The sequence below is a fragment of the Oncorhynchus clarkii genome, chromosome 10, assembly GCF_045791955.1.
Source record: "Oncorhynchus clarkii lewisi isolate Uvic-CL-2024 chromosome 10, UVic_Ocla_1.0, whole genome shotgun sequence".
Classification (NCBI taxonomy): domain Eukaryota; kingdom Metazoa; phylum Chordata; class Actinopteri; order Salmoniformes; family Salmonidae; genus Oncorhynchus; species Oncorhynchus clarkii.
In genome coordinates this window covers 4942759-4962333 of record NC_092156.1, presented here as the reverse complement: position 1 = coordinate 4962333, position 19575 = coordinate 4942759, and the positions used below count along the sequence as shown (strand labels likewise).

Here is a 19575-nt window from a genome sequence, read left to right as displayed (position 1 = left end):
AGCCTCGCTACTGTATATAGCCTCGCTACTGTATATAGCCTCTCTACTGTATATAGCCTCTCTACTGTAAATAGCCTCTCTACTGTATATATCCTCTACTGTATATAGCCTCTCTACTGTATATAGCCTCTCTACTGTATATAGCCTCTCTACTGTATATAGCCTCTCTACTGTATATAGCCTCGCTACTGTATATAGCCTCTCTACTGTATATAGCCTCTACTGTATATAGCCTCGCTACTGTATATAGCCTCTCTACTGTATATATCCTCTACTGTATATATCCTCGCTACTGTATATAGCCTCTCTACTGTATATAGCCTCTCTACTGTATATATCCTCTACTGTATATAGCCTCGCTACTGTATATAGCCTCTCTACTGTATATAGCCTCTCTACTGTATATAGCCTCTCTACTGTATATAGCCTCGCTACTGTATATAGCCTCTCTACTGTATATATCCTCGCTACTGTATATATCCTCGCTACTGTATATAGCCTCTCTACTGTATATAGCCTCTCTACTGTATATATCCTCTACTGTATATAGCCTCTCTACTGTATATATCCTCTACTGTATATAGCCTCGCTACTGTATATAGCCTCTCTACTGTATATATCCTCTACTGTATATAGCCTCTCTACTGTATATAACCTCTCTACTGTATATAGCCTCTCTACTGTATATAGCCTCTCTACTGTATATAGCCTCTCTACTGTATATAGCCTCTCTACTGTATATAGCCTCTCTACTGTATATAGCCTCTCTACTGTATATAGCCTCTCTACTGTATATAGCCTCTCTACTGTATATAGCCTCGCTACTGTATATAGCCTCGCTACTGTATATAGCCTCTCTACTGTATATAGCCTCGCTACTGTATATAGCCTCTCTACTGTATATAGTCTCTACTGTATATAGCCTCTCTACTGTATATAGCCTCTACTGTATATAGTCTCTACTGTATATAGCCTCTCTACTGTATATAGCCTCTCTACTGTATATATCCTCGCTACTGTATATAGTCTCTACTGTATATAGCCTCTCTACTGTATATAGCCTCTACTGTATATAGCCTCTCTACTGTATATAGCCTCGCTACTGTATATAGCCTCTCTACTGTATATAGTCTCTACTGTATATAGCCTCTCTACTGTATATAGCCTCTCTACTGTATATATCCTCGCTACTGTATATAGCCTCTCTACTGTATATAGCCTCTCTACTGTATATAGCCTCTCTCCTGTATATAGCCTCTCTCCTGTATATAGCCTCTCTACTGTATATATCCTCGCTACTGTATATAGCCTCTCTACTGTATATAGCCTCTCTACTGTATATAGCCTCTCTCCTGTATATAGCCTCTCTACTGTATATAGTCTCTACTGTATATATCCTCTATACTGTATATAGCCTCTCTACTGTATATAGCCTCTCTACTGTATATAGCCTCTCTACTGTATATAGCCTCTCTACTGTATATAGCCTCTCTACTGTATATAGCCTCTCTACTGTATATAGCCTCTCTACTGTATATAGCCTCTCTACTGTATATATCCTCTATACTGTATATAGCCTCTCTACTGTATATAGTCTTTTTACTGTTTTATTTCTTTACTTACCTACACACACACACCTTTTTATTGCACTATTGGTTAGAGCCTGTAAGTAAGCATTTCACTGTAAGGTCTACTACACCTGTTGTATTCGGCGCACGTGACAAATACACTTTGATTTGCAAAACTTGTAGCGTCACACCCAAGATGACTCGCTGCCAAAGGTGCTTCAACAAAGTACTGAGTAAAAGGGTCTGAATACTTATGTCAATTAGATGTTTCACTTTTTGCAAACATTTATTAAAAATATGTTTTTGATTTGTCATTATTGTGTGTAGATTGATGAGGGAGGGGGAAACGATTTAATAGATTTTAGAGTAAGGCTGTAACGTAACTAAATGATCAGGTTAGTGGTGTCTGAGATAATACGTGTGACGTACTAATTAATGAGTGGTGATTTTAGCATGTAAATCTTGGTGGGGCAAACTCCCCAACATTGTTTTAAATTCATGCCAGCAAAGCCACTACACAATACTAAACAATACATTCATTTCACTATAACAGTAACACACGGTGACCACAAACTGTTAAGTCCTACTTAAAGCTGTCCCAACAGTAGAGCTTTCTTATCAGCACCATGGAGGGAACCCTTACCACCGCTACACCTGGTTATCAGCGGGGCCTTGTCTGGGAGCGAAACAGTTAATTCAGCCTCATTTACTGTATTTAAAAAAAAACATAGCTGATATGGCTGACTTGCTTAAACAAACGTGGTTTCTACTGACAATTGAGATGTACAAACTATGGCATAAGGGGACAACAAGCAGATAAGAGGCCATCTGTAATTTCGACTAAGACATTAATCAGTGAGCTAGGATGGATGTAGTCAATAGAACTATTTGTTTAGCGCTTTTGAAATGTGCAGCGACAGAATTCAGAACCTGTCCATTCTTAGTGTTCTCCCTGTACACCAAGTCAGAACCTTAGGATAAATAAAGGGGGCATATAAGCAGACACCACCAAGTCAAGTAGGCTAAGTTATGAGGGGCTACTAACAGCTTACTACACAACACTTAGTATTACTTTCTTTAGCTACAGTATACATATGTACCTGGCATATTACATAATTTATGCAGTAGCATACAAGACAAGATTGGACTTATCTTGTTCTGCTGTGCTCACTTGAACAGGAAGGTGGCGCGGCGGTCCTTCATGGCAAATTTTGTAATCAAACTTTGTCATCAAAGTCCAGTATTCTCTGAATTTATGCTGCTTTCAAGACAACTGGGAACTCTGGGGGAAAAAAAACAAGGTTGAGTCATGACGTCAGTGATCTTCAGGTCGGAGCTCTAGAACGAGGCCTGAGTTGGATGACCGTTCCCAGTCAGTGCTTCTTTATTTTCCTTCTGAGTTTCCAGTTGTTTTGAACGTGGCAGAAGTCATGCCGAATTGACAGTATGGCCAATATTTTCAACCTTTTCTGGTCCTTGGCATATAAATGTTTATGCTTTTTTAAGCTTGGAAAAGAGACCCTTTAAACCCAGACTTGGACCACACACCCTCTCCACTGGTATTTTATTAGGTTCCCCATTTAGCTGTTGCGAAAGCAGCAGCTCCACTTCCTGGGGTTCCACATGAAACATGATGTAATACAGAACATGAATAGACAAGAACAGAACTACATTTAAAAAAGACACAGGTAACCAACATATCAATACATACAAACTAACTAGGTCCAATAGGGGAAATACGTCCTGAGTTGTTGCTTTATCTGTTTTTTTTTTTGTTTAAACCAGGTTTGCTGTTCAACGGAGTTTCATGCAATAATGGCTAGATATAATACTGTACGCTTTCTTGAATCTGTTCTGGATTTGGGGACTGTGAAAAGACCCCTGGTGGGGTAAGTGTGTGTGTCAGTGCTGTGTGTAACTTGACTAAGCAAACAATTTTGGATTCAACACATTAGTGTTTCTTATAAAAATAAGTGAGGTAGTCACTCTACCCCACTCTTAGCCTAGAAAGACTGGCATGCATAGTATTGGTAGTGACTGCTTTGCAATGCATGCAGTTAGCCACTGATATCTTCCAAACCACTCATTGTTGAATTTGCGATTTCCAACTTGTTGTGTAATATTTATGTCCAATGGCCGATGAGCATTGATACGTTTTATCAAATTTCTCTTCATATGACAAGGATTAAAACCTGGCTGGTACCCCAACACTACAACCTGGTTGGTACCCCAACACTACAACCTGGTTGGTACCCCAACACTACAACCTGGTTGGTACCCCAACACTACAACCTGGTTGGTACCCCAACACTACAACCTGGCTGGTACCCCCACACTACAATCTGGTTGGTACCCCCACACTACAATCTGGTTGGTACCCCCACACTACAACCTGGTTGGTACCCCAACACTACAACCTGGTTGGTACCCCAACACTACAACCTGGTTGGTACCCCCACACTACAACCTGGTTGGTACCCCAACACTACAACCTGGTTGGTACCCCCACACTACAACCTGGTTGGTACCCCAACACTACAACCTGGTTGGTACCCCAACACTACAACCTGGCTGGTACCCCCACACTACAATCTGGTTGGTACCCCCACACTACAATCTGGTTGGTACCCCCACACTACAACCTGGTTGGTACCCCAACACTACAACCTGGTTGGTACCCCAACACTACAACCTGGTTGGTACCCCCACACTACAACCTGGTTGGTACCCCCACACTACAACCTGGTTGGTACCCCAACACTACAACCTGGTTGGTACCCCCACACTACAACCTGGTTGGTACCCCCACACTACAACCTGGCTGGTACCCCCACACTACAACCTGGCTGGTACCCCCACACTACAACCTGGTTGGTACCCCCACACTACAACCTGGTTGGTACCCCCACACTACAACCTGGTTGGTACCCCCACACTACAACCTGGTTGGTACCCCCACACTACAACCTGGTTGGTACCCCCACACTACAACCTGGTTGGTACCCCCACACTACAACCTGGTTGGTACCCCCACACTGCAACCTATATGCTTGTTGAAGTCTGGCTTGACTCTGAAGAATTTGCCACATTCTTGGCACTGATACGATTTCTCTCCAGTGTGAAGTCAATGGCTGGATTTTTTTTAGAGAAGAGGCTGATGTGAAGCCTTTTCCACATGCAGAGCAACTAAAGTTTCTCCCCTGTGTGAGTCACCAGATGCTCCTTGCAGTAGAAGCATTTGTCACATTCTTTGCACTCGTGATGTGTTTAATGCACACTCGACACTTGTGTGATTTCTCCTCTGTGTGACTTAACTTTTTATTTATTTTTTAAAGGCTTTGGTTTCTTCACACAGGACCGCTGTATGTCGCTGCACCTGGGTAAGTAGTCCTCACGTTTGTTTGAAGGAGTGCTTGCATCTAAAGGATTTGCCACATCAGTATATATGTAAACACATCATTGCGCACCACAACCACATACACATACAATAAAACAGACAACTGATTTGAATCAAAACAAGTACTTTATTCAAACAGAAAATGGAAAAGCATTGAGAGGCTAGGACATGCAGGCCTGTGATTTCAGTTAGCTAGCTAGTTTCACCCAAATATTCTTGAATAAATTAAAAGTGTACACACACGCACACACAAAGGTAAAGACCAAATGATCGAGAGTATCAACTAATGTTATCTGTAGTTGTTCATAGACTTGGCTAACAGACTGTTACAGACGTGTGTTCCTGTCATATAGACTGGTAATAAACAGAGGGCTAACTAACTGGACGGTCTGTAGAACTGGTAACACAACGTGAGCACGCATAATAAAACGATCACAGCATGCCGACATGACGTAAACATTTACGTCAGGTAAATGTCATTCACAGATGTTATATTTGTTTACAGCGTGTGGGACGTTGTATGGTTGCGAAAGTACTGTGACGCGGGTTCAAATGCACGAAGAGTTGTTTGCGCAACCAGGGGTTTCCTTAAGCAAAATGTAGGGGCCGGGCAAAGTGACCGGACACGTTTTAATTGATGACGTCAGACGACATCTGAAAATTTTAGCGGCCCATTATGCATCGGCTGCATCAACCCATTTAGTGCATTCACCCACGGTGTTCAGAATGACAGAAATCACATTTAGATTATGTTTATTCATCTTAACCAAACATGCAACTCCTGTAATGAAGCTGCCAAATAAAAAAAGGCATTTTCTTGAGAAAACACCGTTTGATATATACACACTACATGACCAAAATATGTGGACACCTGCTCATCGAAAATCTCCTTCCAAAAATCATGGCCTTTTAATATGGAGCTGGTTCCCCCCCCTTTGCTGCTATAACAGCCTCCACTCTTCTGGGAAGGCTTTCCACTAAATGTTGGAACATTGCTGCGGGGACTTGCTTCCATTCAGTCACGAGAGCATTAGTGAGGTTAGGCACTGATGTTGGGCGATTAGGCAGTCGGCGTTCCAATTCATCCCAAAGGTGTTCGATGGGGTTTAGGTCAGGGCAATGTGCAGGCCAGTCAAGTTCTTCCACACCGATCTCGACAAACCATTTCTGTGTGGACCTCGCTTTGTGCACAGGGGCATTGTCATGCTGAAAGAGGAAAGGGCCTTCCCCAAACTGTTGGCACAAAGTTGGAAGCACAGAATCGTCTAGAATGTCATTGTGTGCTGGAATGTAATTATTTCACTTCACTGGAACTAAGGGGCCTGAACCATGAAAAACAGCCCCAGACCATTATCCCTCATCCACCAAACTTTACAGTTGACACTATGCATTGGGGCAGGTAGTGTCCTCCTAGCATCCACCAAACCTAGATTCATCCATCGGACTGCCAGACGGTGAAGCGTGATTCATCCCTTTAGAGAACACGTTTCCACTGCCCGCGAGCTTTACACCACTCCAGCTGACGCTTGGCATTGCGCATGATGATCTTAGGCTTGTGTGCGGCTGCTCGGCCACGGAAACCCATTTCATGAAGCTACCGATGAACAGTTCTTGTGCTGACGTTGCTTCCAGAGGCAGTTAGGAACTCTGTAGTGAGTGTTGCAACCGAGGACAGACACATTTTTTTACATGCGACAGCACTCGGCGGTCCCGTTCTGTGAGCTTGTGTGGCCTACCACTTCGCAGCTGAGCCGTTGTTGCTCCTAGACGTTTCCACTTCACAATAACAACACCTACAGTTGACCGGGGCAGCTCTAGCAGGGCAGAAATTTGACAAACTGACTTGTTGGAAAGGTGGCATCACGTTGAAAGTCACTGAGCTCTTCAATAAGGCCATTCTACTGCCAATGTTTGTCTATGGAGATTGCATGGCTGTGTCGGAAATAGCCGAAATCCCCTATTTTGAAGTGGTGTCCACATACTTTTGTAAACACAGTGCATCTCAGATCATCATCTCTGTTTAGAAAGAGGATCTAACGATGTATTGTTGATATGAAAAACCAATAGAATAGGAGAGAAATGGCGTAATGAGGAAGTCTTTATAAAATAATTGCCTTTGTAAGACACGCCTCATAATATGAAGTAAAACCTTCCGGGTGCCTTCAGAGAAAGTATTCACACCTCTTAACTATTTCCACATTTTCTTACGTTACAAACTGGGATTAAAATTGATTTTTCGGTCAACGATCTACACAAAATACTCTGTCAAAGAAAAATTAAACACAAATATATATATTGATTAGATAAGTATTCAACCCCCTGAGTCAATACATGTTAGAATCACCTTCATCAGCGTTTACAGCTGTGAGTCTTTCTGGGTAAGTCTCTAAGAGCTTTACACACCTGGATTGTACAAGATTTGCACATTATTATTATTACAAAAAAATTGTTCAAGCTCTGTCAAGTTGTTTGTTGATCATTGCTAGCTAGACAGCCATTTCCAAGTCTTGCCATAGGATTTAATTCCAATTTAAGTAAAAACTGTAACTCGGCCAGTCAGGAACATCTAATGTTGTCTAGGTAAGCAATTCCAGTGTGTGTGTGTGTTTTAGGTTATTGTCCTGCTGAAAGGGGAATTCATCTCCCAGTGTCAGCCACCACCATGCTTGAAAATATGAAGAGTGGTACTCAGTAATAAGTTGTATTTGACCCAAATATAACACTTTATATTAAGGACAAAAAGTTAAATTCTTCGCCAATTTTTTTTGCAGTATTACTTTATTGCAAACAGGATGGGATGTTTTGGAATAGTTTTCACTCTGTCAATTAGGTTAGTATTGTGGAGTAACTACAATGTTGTTGACCCATCCTTAGTTATCTACTATCACAGCCATTAAACCTTGTAACCATTTTAAAAATCACCATTTGCCTCATGGTGAAATTCCTGAGTGGTTTCTTTCCTCTCCAGCAACTGAGTTAGGAAGGACGCCTGTATCTTTGTAGTGACTGGGTTTATTGATACACCATCCAAAGTGTAATTAATAACTTCACCATGTTCAAAGGGATATTCAATGTCTGCTTTTTTTGGTTTTTACCCATCTACCAATAGCCCTTCTTTGAGAACCGTTGGAAAATCTCCCTGCTTGAAATGAGTCATTTAGTCATTTAAAAATCATGTTGAACATTATTGCACAGTCAGTCCATGCAACTTATTATGTGACTTGTTAAGCACGGATTTAGGCTTGCCATAACAAAAGGGTTTGAATACTTATTGACTCAAGACATTTCAGCCTTTCATTTTTAGTTCATTTCTAAAAACATAATCCCACTTTGTCATTATGGGGTATTGTGATGTCATTATGGGGTATTGTGATGTCATTATGGGGTATTGTCTGTAGATCAGTGACACAAAATCAAATCCATTTTATATTCAGGCTTTTAAGAACAAAATGTGGAAAAAGTCAAGTGGTGTGAATACTTTCTGAAAGCACTGTTTTCAAAATGCCTCCAGCTCACATTGCCAGGTGGTGGGTGAGGCGCTGATAGACTGCTTACCGTTGCATATGCACTCAAATTGGAGGCACACTTCAATAAGGCATACCAGTTGAGAAATAAAAATAGGTCATTAAAACATTTTGTGGTAATCAAAACTGTTAACACGCGATTGCATAAATTGTTGCGTAATAATAACTGGGCTTATACAAGTGCTATTCAGTCCAGCAACGAGCTGAACCAGTCTCTCAGCAGCAGCAGCTCTGTCTGACAGGTGATGTTCAGGTCTCTGTATGCCGTGGGAAGATAGGACGACTGGGAAGAAGGAACGCGACAATTTAACTCCACTTAATTGTGCACATTTACCTACAGGCCGATAAGCAGGGCCGAATAAATGTATTTCCATCAACAACAAAAAAGCAAATGGGATTCTTCCGGACAATTTGGCTGAGGCAAATTGTATTTATCGGCTTACCTTTTTTTATTTAGTGAGTGGGGAAAAATCCGCCAATTACCAGTTCCGAGAAATCCGCGCACACACACAAACACGTTACTGAACATATCTAGCCAGTCTAGATATGTTCACTCAGATCAGCAGAGTTCTATACTCAACGTGAAGAAAAATAGATATATAATGAATAGAAGCTGAACAAGCTGTTGCGTTACCCCACAGGTGGTGGTAAAAACCCAAGAGAAACAAACTAAATGTATGATGAAATAAAACATTCAAATCTTATTTGACTTGTTAAAAAAAACTTAAACAAACCAAAACGATTTGTGGGTGGAAAAAAATGTAAGCAGAAAGACGAGCTCTTCTGTAGAGCATAAACATCAAACACAACCACACACACACACAATGGACACCAACTAAAACACACCGCCACATCCACAATGCTAAATCAGAAAAAGTCTATTTTCTTCGTCTTTTGATTTTTTTTTTTTTTTAAAGCTGCTCCTTTATAGAAACCCCAACTTGGAAATGACTCCGTTACCATCAAGCTGCTGGGGGTACCAACATCACCAACACTGTTGCTGGGCAACTGGGATGCAAACCACATCCTGGCCATCCGAGGCTGAGCGTGTGGCTCCGCGTCAAGGAGATTAAGGTGGGGGGGTACCAATCCCCTAATCTAATACACCAGAACCTGGTAACCCATCACCACAGCCTCCCTCTTTGCCACTACAGGGCCTCTCTCTGTGCTGCTCTGGGGTTACAGACAAGATGTCAGTTAAACAGACAAATCACACAGCCAGTGATAAGTCTTCAGTCAGGCTACGGCCTTCCTCCTCAGCCCTCAGACCTCTCTCTCTATTCCTTCTCTGCTCTGTCGTTTCCACAGAGGTAAATACTGCTGCTGGCATTGTGAACACACTGCAGAAGTTATGAAGGGCGCACGGCTGGAATGGAGAAGCCAGATAATAACACACACTCACACACCTCCTCTCTCTCTCTCTCTCTCTCTTTCTTCTACAGTTCTTCCTGCGTCTCTCTCTGCTCCTGTCCTCCCTCCTCCTTCCCTCTGAGAGAAGCAGTTATTAACACACACACCTCCTCTCTCTCTCTCTTCTACAGTTCTTCCTGCATCTCTCTCTGCTCCTGTCCTCCCTCCTCCTTCCCTCTGAGAGAAGCAGTTATTAACACACACACCTCACCACAACGAGAGGAGAAAAAAGCTCTCAGACAATTCAACTCATTCCACTCCACCCAAAAAAAAATGAGTTTCTCCTTCGTCTCTCTCCCTCCAACAGTCTTCTCTTCTGCATTAGCGTATATTCTCCTTCTGCACTCCAAGGTGGTGTGGAAGGTGGCCAGCGGTTATCAGCAGTTGATTGGTTGTCTGGGTGCTCTGGACGTGGTCTGTGTGTGACCCGGTTCAGCCCACTTTGGCCCAGGTGAGGAATGCAGGAATGTCCCTGACCGGCACATTCCTGGTCAGGGCTTTGACCCGCAGGTTACGGTCATCTGTCAGGAGAACCACCTCCCGACGCAAACGCACTGGACCGTCTGGGAGAGAGGAAAGAAGAGAAAGAAGGGGAGGTATGAGAGACGGAGGGAGGAGGGGAGACGGAGGGAGGAGGGGAGACGGAGGGAGGAGGGAAGGTATGAGAGACGGAGGGAGGAGGGGAGACGGAGGGAGGAGGGGAGACGGAGGGAGGAGGGGAGATATGAGAGACGGAGGGAGGAGGGGAGACCGAGGGAAGGTATGAGAGACGGAGGGAGGAGGGGAGATATGAGAGACGGAGGGGAGATATGAGAGACGAGGGGAGATATGAGAGACCGAGGGAGGAGGGGAGACGGAGGGAGGAGGGAAGGTATGAGAGACGGAGGGGAGATATGAGAGACGAGGGGAGATATGAGAGACCGAGGGAGGAGGGGAGGTATGAGAGACGGAGGGAGGAGGGGAGACGGAGGGAGGAGGGGAGATATGAGAGACGGAGGGAGGAGGGGAGGTATGAGAGACGGAGGGAGGAGGGGAGACATAGGGAGGAGGGGAGTCAGAGGGAGGAGGGAAGGTATGAGAGACGGAGGGGAGGTATGAGAGACGGAGGGGAGGTATGAGAGACGAGGGGAGATATGAGAAACGGAGGGAGGAGGGGAGGGAGGGAGGAGGGGAGGGAGGAGGGGAGATATGAGAGACAGAGGGGAGATATGAGGGAGGAGGGGAGGTATGAGAGACGGAGGGAGGAGGGAAGGTATGAGAGACGGAGGGGAGATATGAGAGACGAGGGGAGATATGAGAGACCGAGGGAGGAGGGGAGGTATGAGAGACGGAGGGAGGAGGGGAGACAGAGGGAGGAGGGAAGGTATGAGAGACGGAGGGAGGAGGGGAGACAGAGGGAGGAGGGAAGGTATGAGAGACGGAGGGAGGAGGGAAGGTATGAGAGACGGAGGGAGGAGGGAAGGTATGAGAGACGGAGGGAGGAGGGAAGGTATGAGAGACGGAGGGGAGATATGAGAGACGAGGGGAGATATGAGAGACGAGGGGAGATATGAGAGACCGAGGGAGGAGGGGAGGTATGAGAGACGGAGGGAGGAGGGGAGACGGAGGGAGGAGGGGAGATATGAGAGACGGAGGGAGGAGGGGAGATATGAGAGACGGAGGGAGGAGGGGAGACGGAGGGAGGAGGGGAGATATGGGAGGGAGGAGGGAAGGTATGAGAGACGGAGGGAGGAGGGGAGACGGAGAGATATGAGAGACGGAGGGAGGAGGGGAGATATGAGAGACGGAGGGAGGAGGGGAGAGATGAGAGACGGAGGGAGGAGGGGAGATATGAGGGAGGAGGGGAGACGGAGGGAGGAGGGGAGACGGAGGGAGGAGGGGAGACGGAGGGAGGAGGGGAGACGGAGGGAGGAGGGGAGACGGAGGGAGGAGGGGAGACAGAGGAAGGAGGGGAGGTATGAGAGACGGAGGGGAGGTATGAGAGACGGAGGGGAGGTATGAGAGACGGAGGGAGGAGGGGAGGTATGAGAGACGGAGGGAGGAGGGGAGGTATGAGAGACGGAGGGAGGAGGGGAGGTATGAGAGACGGAGGGAGGAGGGGAGATATGAGAGACGGAGGGAGGAGGGGAGATATGAGAGACACGGAGGGGAGGTATGAGAGACGGAGGGAGGAGGGGAGATATGAGAGACGGGGGGAGGTATGAGAGACGGATGGAGGGGGGAGGTATGAGAGACGGATGGAGGGGGGGAGGTATGAGAGACGGAGGGAGGAGGGGAGGTATGAGAGACGGAGGGAGGAGGGGAGGTATGAGAGACCGAGGGACGAGGGGGGATATAAGAGACCGAGGGACGAGGGGGGATATGAGAGACCGAGGGACGAGGGGGGATATGAGAGACCGAGGGGAGATATGAGACACGGAGAGAGGAGGGGAGGTATGAGACACGGAGGGAGGAGGGGAGACGGAGGGAGGTATGAGAGACGGAGGGAGGAGGGGAGACGGAGGGAGGTATGAGAGACGGAGGGAGGAGGGGAGATATGAGAGACGGGGGGAGGTATGAGAGACGGATGGAGGGGGGGAGGTATGAGAGACGGATGGAGGGGGGGAGGTATGAGAGACGGAGGGAGGAGGGGAGGTATGAGAGACGGAGGGAGGAGGGGAGGTATGAGAGACCGAGGGACGAGGGGGGATATGAGAGACCGAGGGACGAGGGGGGATATGAGAGACCGAGGGACGAGGGGGGATATGAGAGACCGAGGGGAGATATGAGACACGGAGAGAGGAGGGGAGGTATGAGACACGGAGGGAGGAGGGGAGACGGAGGGAGGTATGAGAGACGGAGGGAGGAGGGGAGACGGAGGGAGGTATGAGAGACGGAGGGAGGAGGGGAGATATGAGAGACGGAGGGAGGAGGGGGGATATGAGAGACCGAGGGGAGATATGAGACACGGAGAGAGGAGGGGAGGTATGAGACACGGAGGGAGGAGGGGAGACGGAGGGAGGTATGAGACACGGAGGGAGGAAGGGAGACGGAGGGAGGTATGAGACACGGAGGGAGGAGGGGAGACGGAGGGAGGTATGAGAGACAAGGGGAGATACGGAGGGAGGAGGGGAGGTATGAGAGACGGAGGGAGGAGGGGAGGTATGAGAGACGGAGGGGAGGTATGAGAGACGGAGGGGAGGTATGAGAGACGGAGGGGAGGTATGAGAGACGGAGGGAGGAGGGGAGGTATGAGAGACGGAGGGAGGAGGGGAGGTATGAGAGACGGAGGGGAGGTATGAGAGACGGAGGGGAGGTATGAGAGACGGAGGGAGGAGGGGAGGTATGAGAGACCGAGGGAGGAGGGGAGGTATGAGAGACGGAGGGAGGAGGGGGGATATGAGAGACCGAGGGACGAGGGGGGATATGAGAGACAGAGGGAGGAGAGGAGGTATGAGAGACCGAGGGAGGAGGGGAGGTATGAGAGACGGAGGGAGGAGGGGGGATATGAGAGACCGAGGGACGAGGGGGGATATGAGAGACCGAGGGGAGATATGAGACACGGAGAGAGGAGGGGAGGTATGAGACACGGAGGGAGGAGGGGAGACGGAGGGAGGTATGAGAGACGGAGGGAGGAGGGGAGACGGAGGGAGGTATGAGAGACGGAGGGAGGAGGGGAGATATGAGAGACGGAGGGAGGAGGGGAGATATGAGAGACGGAGGGAGGAGGGGGGATATGAGAGACCGAGGGGAGATATGAGACACGGAGAGAGGAGGGGAGGTATGAGACACGGAGGGAGGAGGGGAGACGGAGGGAGGTATGAGACACGGAGGGAGGAAGGGAGACGGAGGGAGGTATGAGACACGGAGGGAGGAGGGGAGACGGAGGGAGGTATGAGAGACAAGGGGAGATACGGAGGGAGGAGGGGAGGTATGAGAGACGGAGGGAGGAGGGGAGGTATGAGAGACGGAGGGGAGGTATGAGAGACGGAGGGGAGGTATGAGAGACGGAGGGGAGGTATGAGAGACGGAGGGAGGAGGGGAAGTATGAGAGACGGAGGGAGGAGGGGAAGTATGAGAGACGGAGGGAGGAGGGGAGGTATGAGAGACCGAGGGAGGAGGGGAGGTATGAGAGACGGAGGGGAGGTATGAGAGACGGAGGGGAGGTATGAGAGACGGAGGGAGGAGGGGAAGTATGAGAGACAGAGGGAGGAGAGGAGGTATGAGAGACCGAGGGAGGAGGGGAGGTATGAGAGACGGAGGGAGGAGGGGAGGTATGAGAGACGGAGGGAGGAGGGGAGGTATGAGAGACGGAGGGAGGAGGGGAGGTATGAGAGACCGAGGGAGGAGGGGAGGTATGAGAGACGGAGGGAGGAGGGGAGGTATGAGAGACGGAGGGAGGAGGGGAGGTATGAGAGACGGAGGGAGGAGGGGAGGTATGAGAGACGGAGGGAGGAGGGGAGGTATGAGAGACCGAGGGAGGAGGGGAGGTATGAGAGACCGAGGGAGGAGGGGAGGTATGAGAGACGGAGGGAGGAGGGGAGGTATGAGAGACGGAGGGAGGAGGGGAGGTATGAGAGACGGAGGGAGGAGGGGAGGTATGAGAGACGGAGGGAGGAGGGGAGGTATGAGAGACCGAGGGAGGAGGGGAGGTATGAGAGACCAAGGGAGGAGGGAGGTATGAGAGACCGAGGGAGGAGGGAGGTATGAGAGACCGAGGGAGGAGGGGAGGTATGAGAGACCGAGGGAGGAGGGGAGGTATGAGAGACCGAGGGAGGAGGGGAGGTATGAGAGACGGGGGGAGGTATGAGAGACGGGGGGAGGTATGAGAGACGGGGGGAGGTATGAGAGACCGAGGGAGGAGGGGAGGTATGAGAGACGGAGGGAGGAGGGGAGGTATGAGAGACGGGGGGAGGTATGAGAGACGGAGGGATGGAGGAGTAAAGGTAGAATAAATATAGTATAGACAGATTGTGCAACACATGCATGAGTGTGTTGGTGGAAGGAGACAGCTACTTGTCTGTGCAGGCATCAAGCTTTTAGCCTCATCTTTGCAGTAGTGGAGACAGCAGGACAAGATGACATCATCATTGTTTCCCTGAAAGGAGGGGAAGAGACCGGTAAATCTAAAGCTGAATTACAACGACAGTCCGAAATTGGATGAAATAGCATTGACTTGCAGTGGAAGACCGCTCCAAACTCTAATTCACACACAAGAGATGGTCAAATACGTGACAGAGGATCTGGGGCACATGTTTAATATACACGTCACACACACACCTGTTGTCCGGAGGTGTCTTCGCTGCGGAAGGCGATAGACTCCAGTTGACTTCCTCTGCTGGTCAGCGCTCTGAGACAGGGCTCCTTGGCCTCGAACCCTCGCTCCAGAAACGCCACGGCAACCTTAGCCTTCTCCTGGACCGACCGGGCGTGGGTCGGTCCACCACCACCACCACCGGTGTTTCCACGACAACCACTGCCACCACGCCCACTGCCAGAGCCATCGCAGCTCTCCTGCCCCTTTGCTAGACCATCCAACTCTGTTATCACTGGAGGAGGGGAGGGAGAGAAGAGGGAGAAATGAGGAAGGAGAGAGAAGAGGAGGGAGAGAGAAGAGAAGAGGAGGTTGGAGAGAAGAGAGAAATGAGTAAGGGAGAGAGAGAGAGAGAGAAGAGAAGAGAAGAGAGAGAGAGAAGAAGAAGGAGAATATCAACCTGATATTGATGGCTGTCTCTCTCTCTCACTCGGGAAACACATGTTTACGTTGCCAAAGCAAGTGGAATAAACAAACAAAAAGGGAAATAAATAGTCAACAACTCAGAAAAGTTGTAAAAGTTAATAATAATAATCATTTGGCAGAAGCAATCAGGCTAGGCTGGGGCAGGGTAGGCTTGGGTAGGGTAGAGTCGGCCAGGCTTGGGTAGGGTAGAGTCGGCCAGGCTTGGGTTCGGTAGGGTCGGCCAGGCTAGGGTAGAGTAGGGTAGGCTTGGGTACGGTAGGGTCGGCCAGGCTTGTGTAGGGTCGGCCAGGCTAGGGTAAAGTAGGATAGGCTTGGGTACGGTAGGGTCGGCCAGGCTTGGGTCGGCCAGGCTAGGGTAGAGTCGGCCAGGCTTGGGTTCGGTAGGGTCGGCCAGGCTAGGGTAGAGTAGGGTAGGCTTGGGTACGGTAGGGTCGGCCAGGCTTGGGTAGGGTCGGCCAGGCTAGGGTAGAGTAGGGTAGGCTTGGGTACGGTAGGGTCGGCCAGGCTTGGGTAGGGTCGGCCAGGCTAGGGTACGGTAGGGTCGGCCAGGCTAGGGTAGAGTAGGGTAGGCTAGGGTAGAGTAGGCGAGGATCGGCTAGGGTAGAGTAGGATAGGCTAGAGTAGTGTAGGATAGGCTAGGGTAGGATAGGGTAGAGTAGGATAGGCTAGGGTAGAGTAGGATAGGCTAGGGTAGAGTAGGATAGGCTAGAGTAGAGTAGGGTCGAGTCGGCCAGGCTAGGGTCGTCTAGGCTCGGGTCGTCTAGGCTCGTGTCGGCTAGGCTAGGGTAGAGTCGGATAGGCCAGGGTAGAGTCGGATAGGCCAGGGTAGAGTAGGATAGGCCAGGGTAGAGTAGGATAGGCCAGGGTAGGGTAGAGTCGGATAGGGTAGGGTAGAGTCGGATAGGGTAGGGTAGGATCGGCTAGGGTAGGGTAGGCTAGGGTAGAGTAGTGTAGGGTAGAGTAGGCTAGGCTAGGGTAGGATAGGCTAGAGTAGGCCAGGGTAGGGTAGGCTAGAGTAGGGTAGGCTAGGGTAGAGTAGGATAGGTTAGAGTAGGGTCGAGTCGGCCAGGCTTGGGTAGGGTCGGCTAGGCTAGGGTCGGCTAGGCCAGGGTAGAGTAGGATAGGCCAGGGTAGGGTAGAGTCGGGTAGGGTAGAGTAAGATAGGCTAGGGTAGAGTAGTGTAGGCTAGGGTAGAGTAGGGTGGAGTAGGATAGGCTTGGGTAGAGTAGGATAGGCTTGGGTAGAGTAGGATAGGCTAGAGTAGAGTAGGGTCGAGTCGGCCAGGCTAGGGTCGTCTAGGCTCGGGTCGGCTAGGGTCGTCTAGGCTCGGGTCGGCTAGGCTAGGGTAGAGTCGGATAGGCCAGGGTAGAGTAGGATAGGCCAGGGTAGAGTAGGATAGGCCAGGGTAGAGTCGGATAGGGTAGGGTAGAGTCGGATAGGGTAGGCTAGGGTAGAGTAGGGTAGGCCAGGGTAGAGTAGGATATGTTAGAGTAGGATAGGTTAGAGTAGGTTCGAGTCGGCCAGGCTTGGGTAGGGTCGGCTAGGCTAGGCCAGGGTAGAGTAGGATAGGCCAGGGTAGGGTGGAGTCAGATAGGGTAGGGTAGAGTAAGATAGGCTAGGGTAAAGTAGTGTAGGCTAGGGTAGAGTGGAGTAGGATAGGCAAGGGTAGAGTAGGATAGGCTAGGGTAGGATAGGCTAGGGTAGAATAGGATAGGCTAGGGTAGAGTAGGATAGGCTAGGGTAGAGTAGGATAGGCTAGAGTAGGGTCGAGTCGGCCAGGCTTGGGTAAGGTCAGCTAAGCTAGGGTCGTCTAGGCTTCGGTCGGCTTGGCTAGGGTAGAGTCGGATAGGCTAGGGTAGAGTCGGATAGGGTAGGGTAGAGTAAGATAGGCTAGGGTAAAGTAGTGTAGGCTAGGGTGGAGTAGGATAGGCAAGGGTAGAGTAGGATAGGCTTGGGTAGAGTAGGATAGGCTAGGGTAGGATAGGCTAGGGTAGAATAGGATAGGGTAGGATAGGCTAGGGTAGAGTAGGATAGGCTAGAGTTGAGTAGGGTCGAGTCGGCCAGGCTTGGGTAAGGTCAGAAAGCTAGGGTCGTCTAGGCTTCGGTCGGCTTGGCTAGGGTAGAGTCGGATAGGCTAGGGTAGTGTAGGATAGGCTAGGGTAGTGTAGGATAGGCTAGGGTAGAGTAGGATAGGCTAGGGTAGAGTAGGATAAGCTAGGGTAGAGTCGGCCAGGCTAGGGTAGAGTAGGTTAGGCTAGGGTAGAGTCGGCCAGGCTAGGGTAGGATATGGTAGAGTCAGCCAGGCTAGAGTAGGGTAGGGTGGGATAGGGTAGAGTAGAGTAGGGTAGAGTAGGATAGGCTAGGATAGGGTATAGTCGGATAGGGTAGGGTAGAGTAGGGTAGAATAGGGTAGGATAGGGTAGAGTAGGATAGGGTAGAGTAGGATAGGGTAGAGTAGGATAGGGTAGAGTAGGGTAGGGTAGAGTAGGGTAGGCTAGGGTAGGGTGTAGTCGGATAGGGTAGAGTAGGATAGGCTAGGGTAGAGTAGGATAGGGTAGGGTAGAGTAGGGTAGGCTAGGGTAGAATAGGATAGGGTAGAGTAGGATAGGGTAGAGTAGGATAGGGTAGAGTAGGATAGGCTAGGGTAGAGTAGGATAGGGTAGGGTAGAGTAGGATAGGGTAGGGCTCAGGCTTAAATGTCATGCCCGTGCAATGCTCTACTCCTTCCCTCTTAGTCTCACAATAGAGGGGCACCACCAGTATGGACCGTGCCTTCAGACAGTATTCATGCCAGTTGACTTATTCCACATTATATGTTGAGTTACAGCCTGAATTAAACATTTATTAAAAAATTATAATTATCTCACCCATCTACACACAATATCCCACCATGACAAAGTGAAAACATGTTTTTAGAAATGTTAGCAAATGTTTTGACGAAATCAATACGGACAAAAGTTGACACACCTACTCATTCAAGGGTTTTTCCTTCTCTTTCTACATTGTAAAATAATACTGAAGACAAACTATGAAAAACACCTATGGAATCATGTAGTAACCAAAAAAAAAAGTGTTAAACAAATCAAAACATTTTATATTTGAGATTCTTCAAAGTAGCCACCCTTTGCCTTGATGACAGCTTTGCACACACTTGGCATTCTCTCAACCAGCTTCATGAGGTAGTCACCTGGAATGCATTTGATGTCTAAACTATTATCCTACAATGTAGAAAATAGTAAAAAATAAAGAAAAACCCTTGAATGAGTAGGTGTGTCCAAACTTTTGACTGGTAGGGTAAGTATTCAACACATGCTAGAATCACCTTTATCAGCGTTTACAGCTGTGAGTCTCTCTGGGTAAGTCTCTAAGAGCTTTGCACACCTGGAATGTACAATATTTGCACTTATTCGTTTAAAAATTCTTCAAGCTCTGTCAAGTTGGTTGTTGATCATTGCTACACAGCCATTTTCAAGTTCTGTCATAGATTTTTAAGCCGATTTAAGTCAAAACTGTAACTAGGCAACTCAGAAACATTCGATTGATGGCCTATCGGGGAACTGTGGGTTAACTGTCTTGTTCAGGGGCAGATTTTTACATTGTCAGCTCGGCCAACACTCTAACCACTAGGCTACCTGCCCCCCCTACATTCTAACCACTAGACTACCTGCCGTCCCTACACTCTAACCACTAGGCTACCTGCCGCCCAGTGTATATTTGGCCTTCTGTTTGAGGTTATTGTCCTGATGTAAGGTGAATGTCTCTCAGTGTCTGTTGGAAAGCAGACTGAACCAGGGTTTCCTCTAGGATTTTGCCTGTGCTTAGCTCTATTACGTTTTTTTTTTAAATCCTAAAAAACAAACTCTCTAGTCCTTGCCAATGACAAGCATACCCATAACATGATGCAGCCACCACCATGCTTGAAAATATGAAGAGTGGTACTCAGTGATGTGTTGTGTT

The 19575-nt window shown here is 48.5% G+C and overlaps 1 protein-coding gene across 1 annotated transcript in view; it reads right to left on the bottom strand.

Annotated features, from left to right (window-relative positions):
• Positions 1–5072: 5072 nt before the first annotated feature.
• Positions 5073–19575, bottom strand: part of LOC139417928 (telomerase-binding protein EST1A-like) — a 44555-nt gene continuing 30052 nt past the window's right edge. Inside the window, exons 17-20 of the mRNA XM_071166920.1 lie at positions 15159–15427; positions 14895–14976; positions 10007–10462; positions 5073–9902 (exon numbers count right to left, since the gene is read on the bottom strand). Of these exons, the coding sequence (XP_071023021.1) occupies positions 10332–10462; positions 14895–14976; positions 15159–15427 (482 nt within the window). The 3' untranslated portion in view covers positions 5073–9902; positions 10007–10331. The remainder of the gene's footprint in view (positions 9903–10006; positions 10463–14894; positions 14977–15158; positions 15428–19575) is intronic.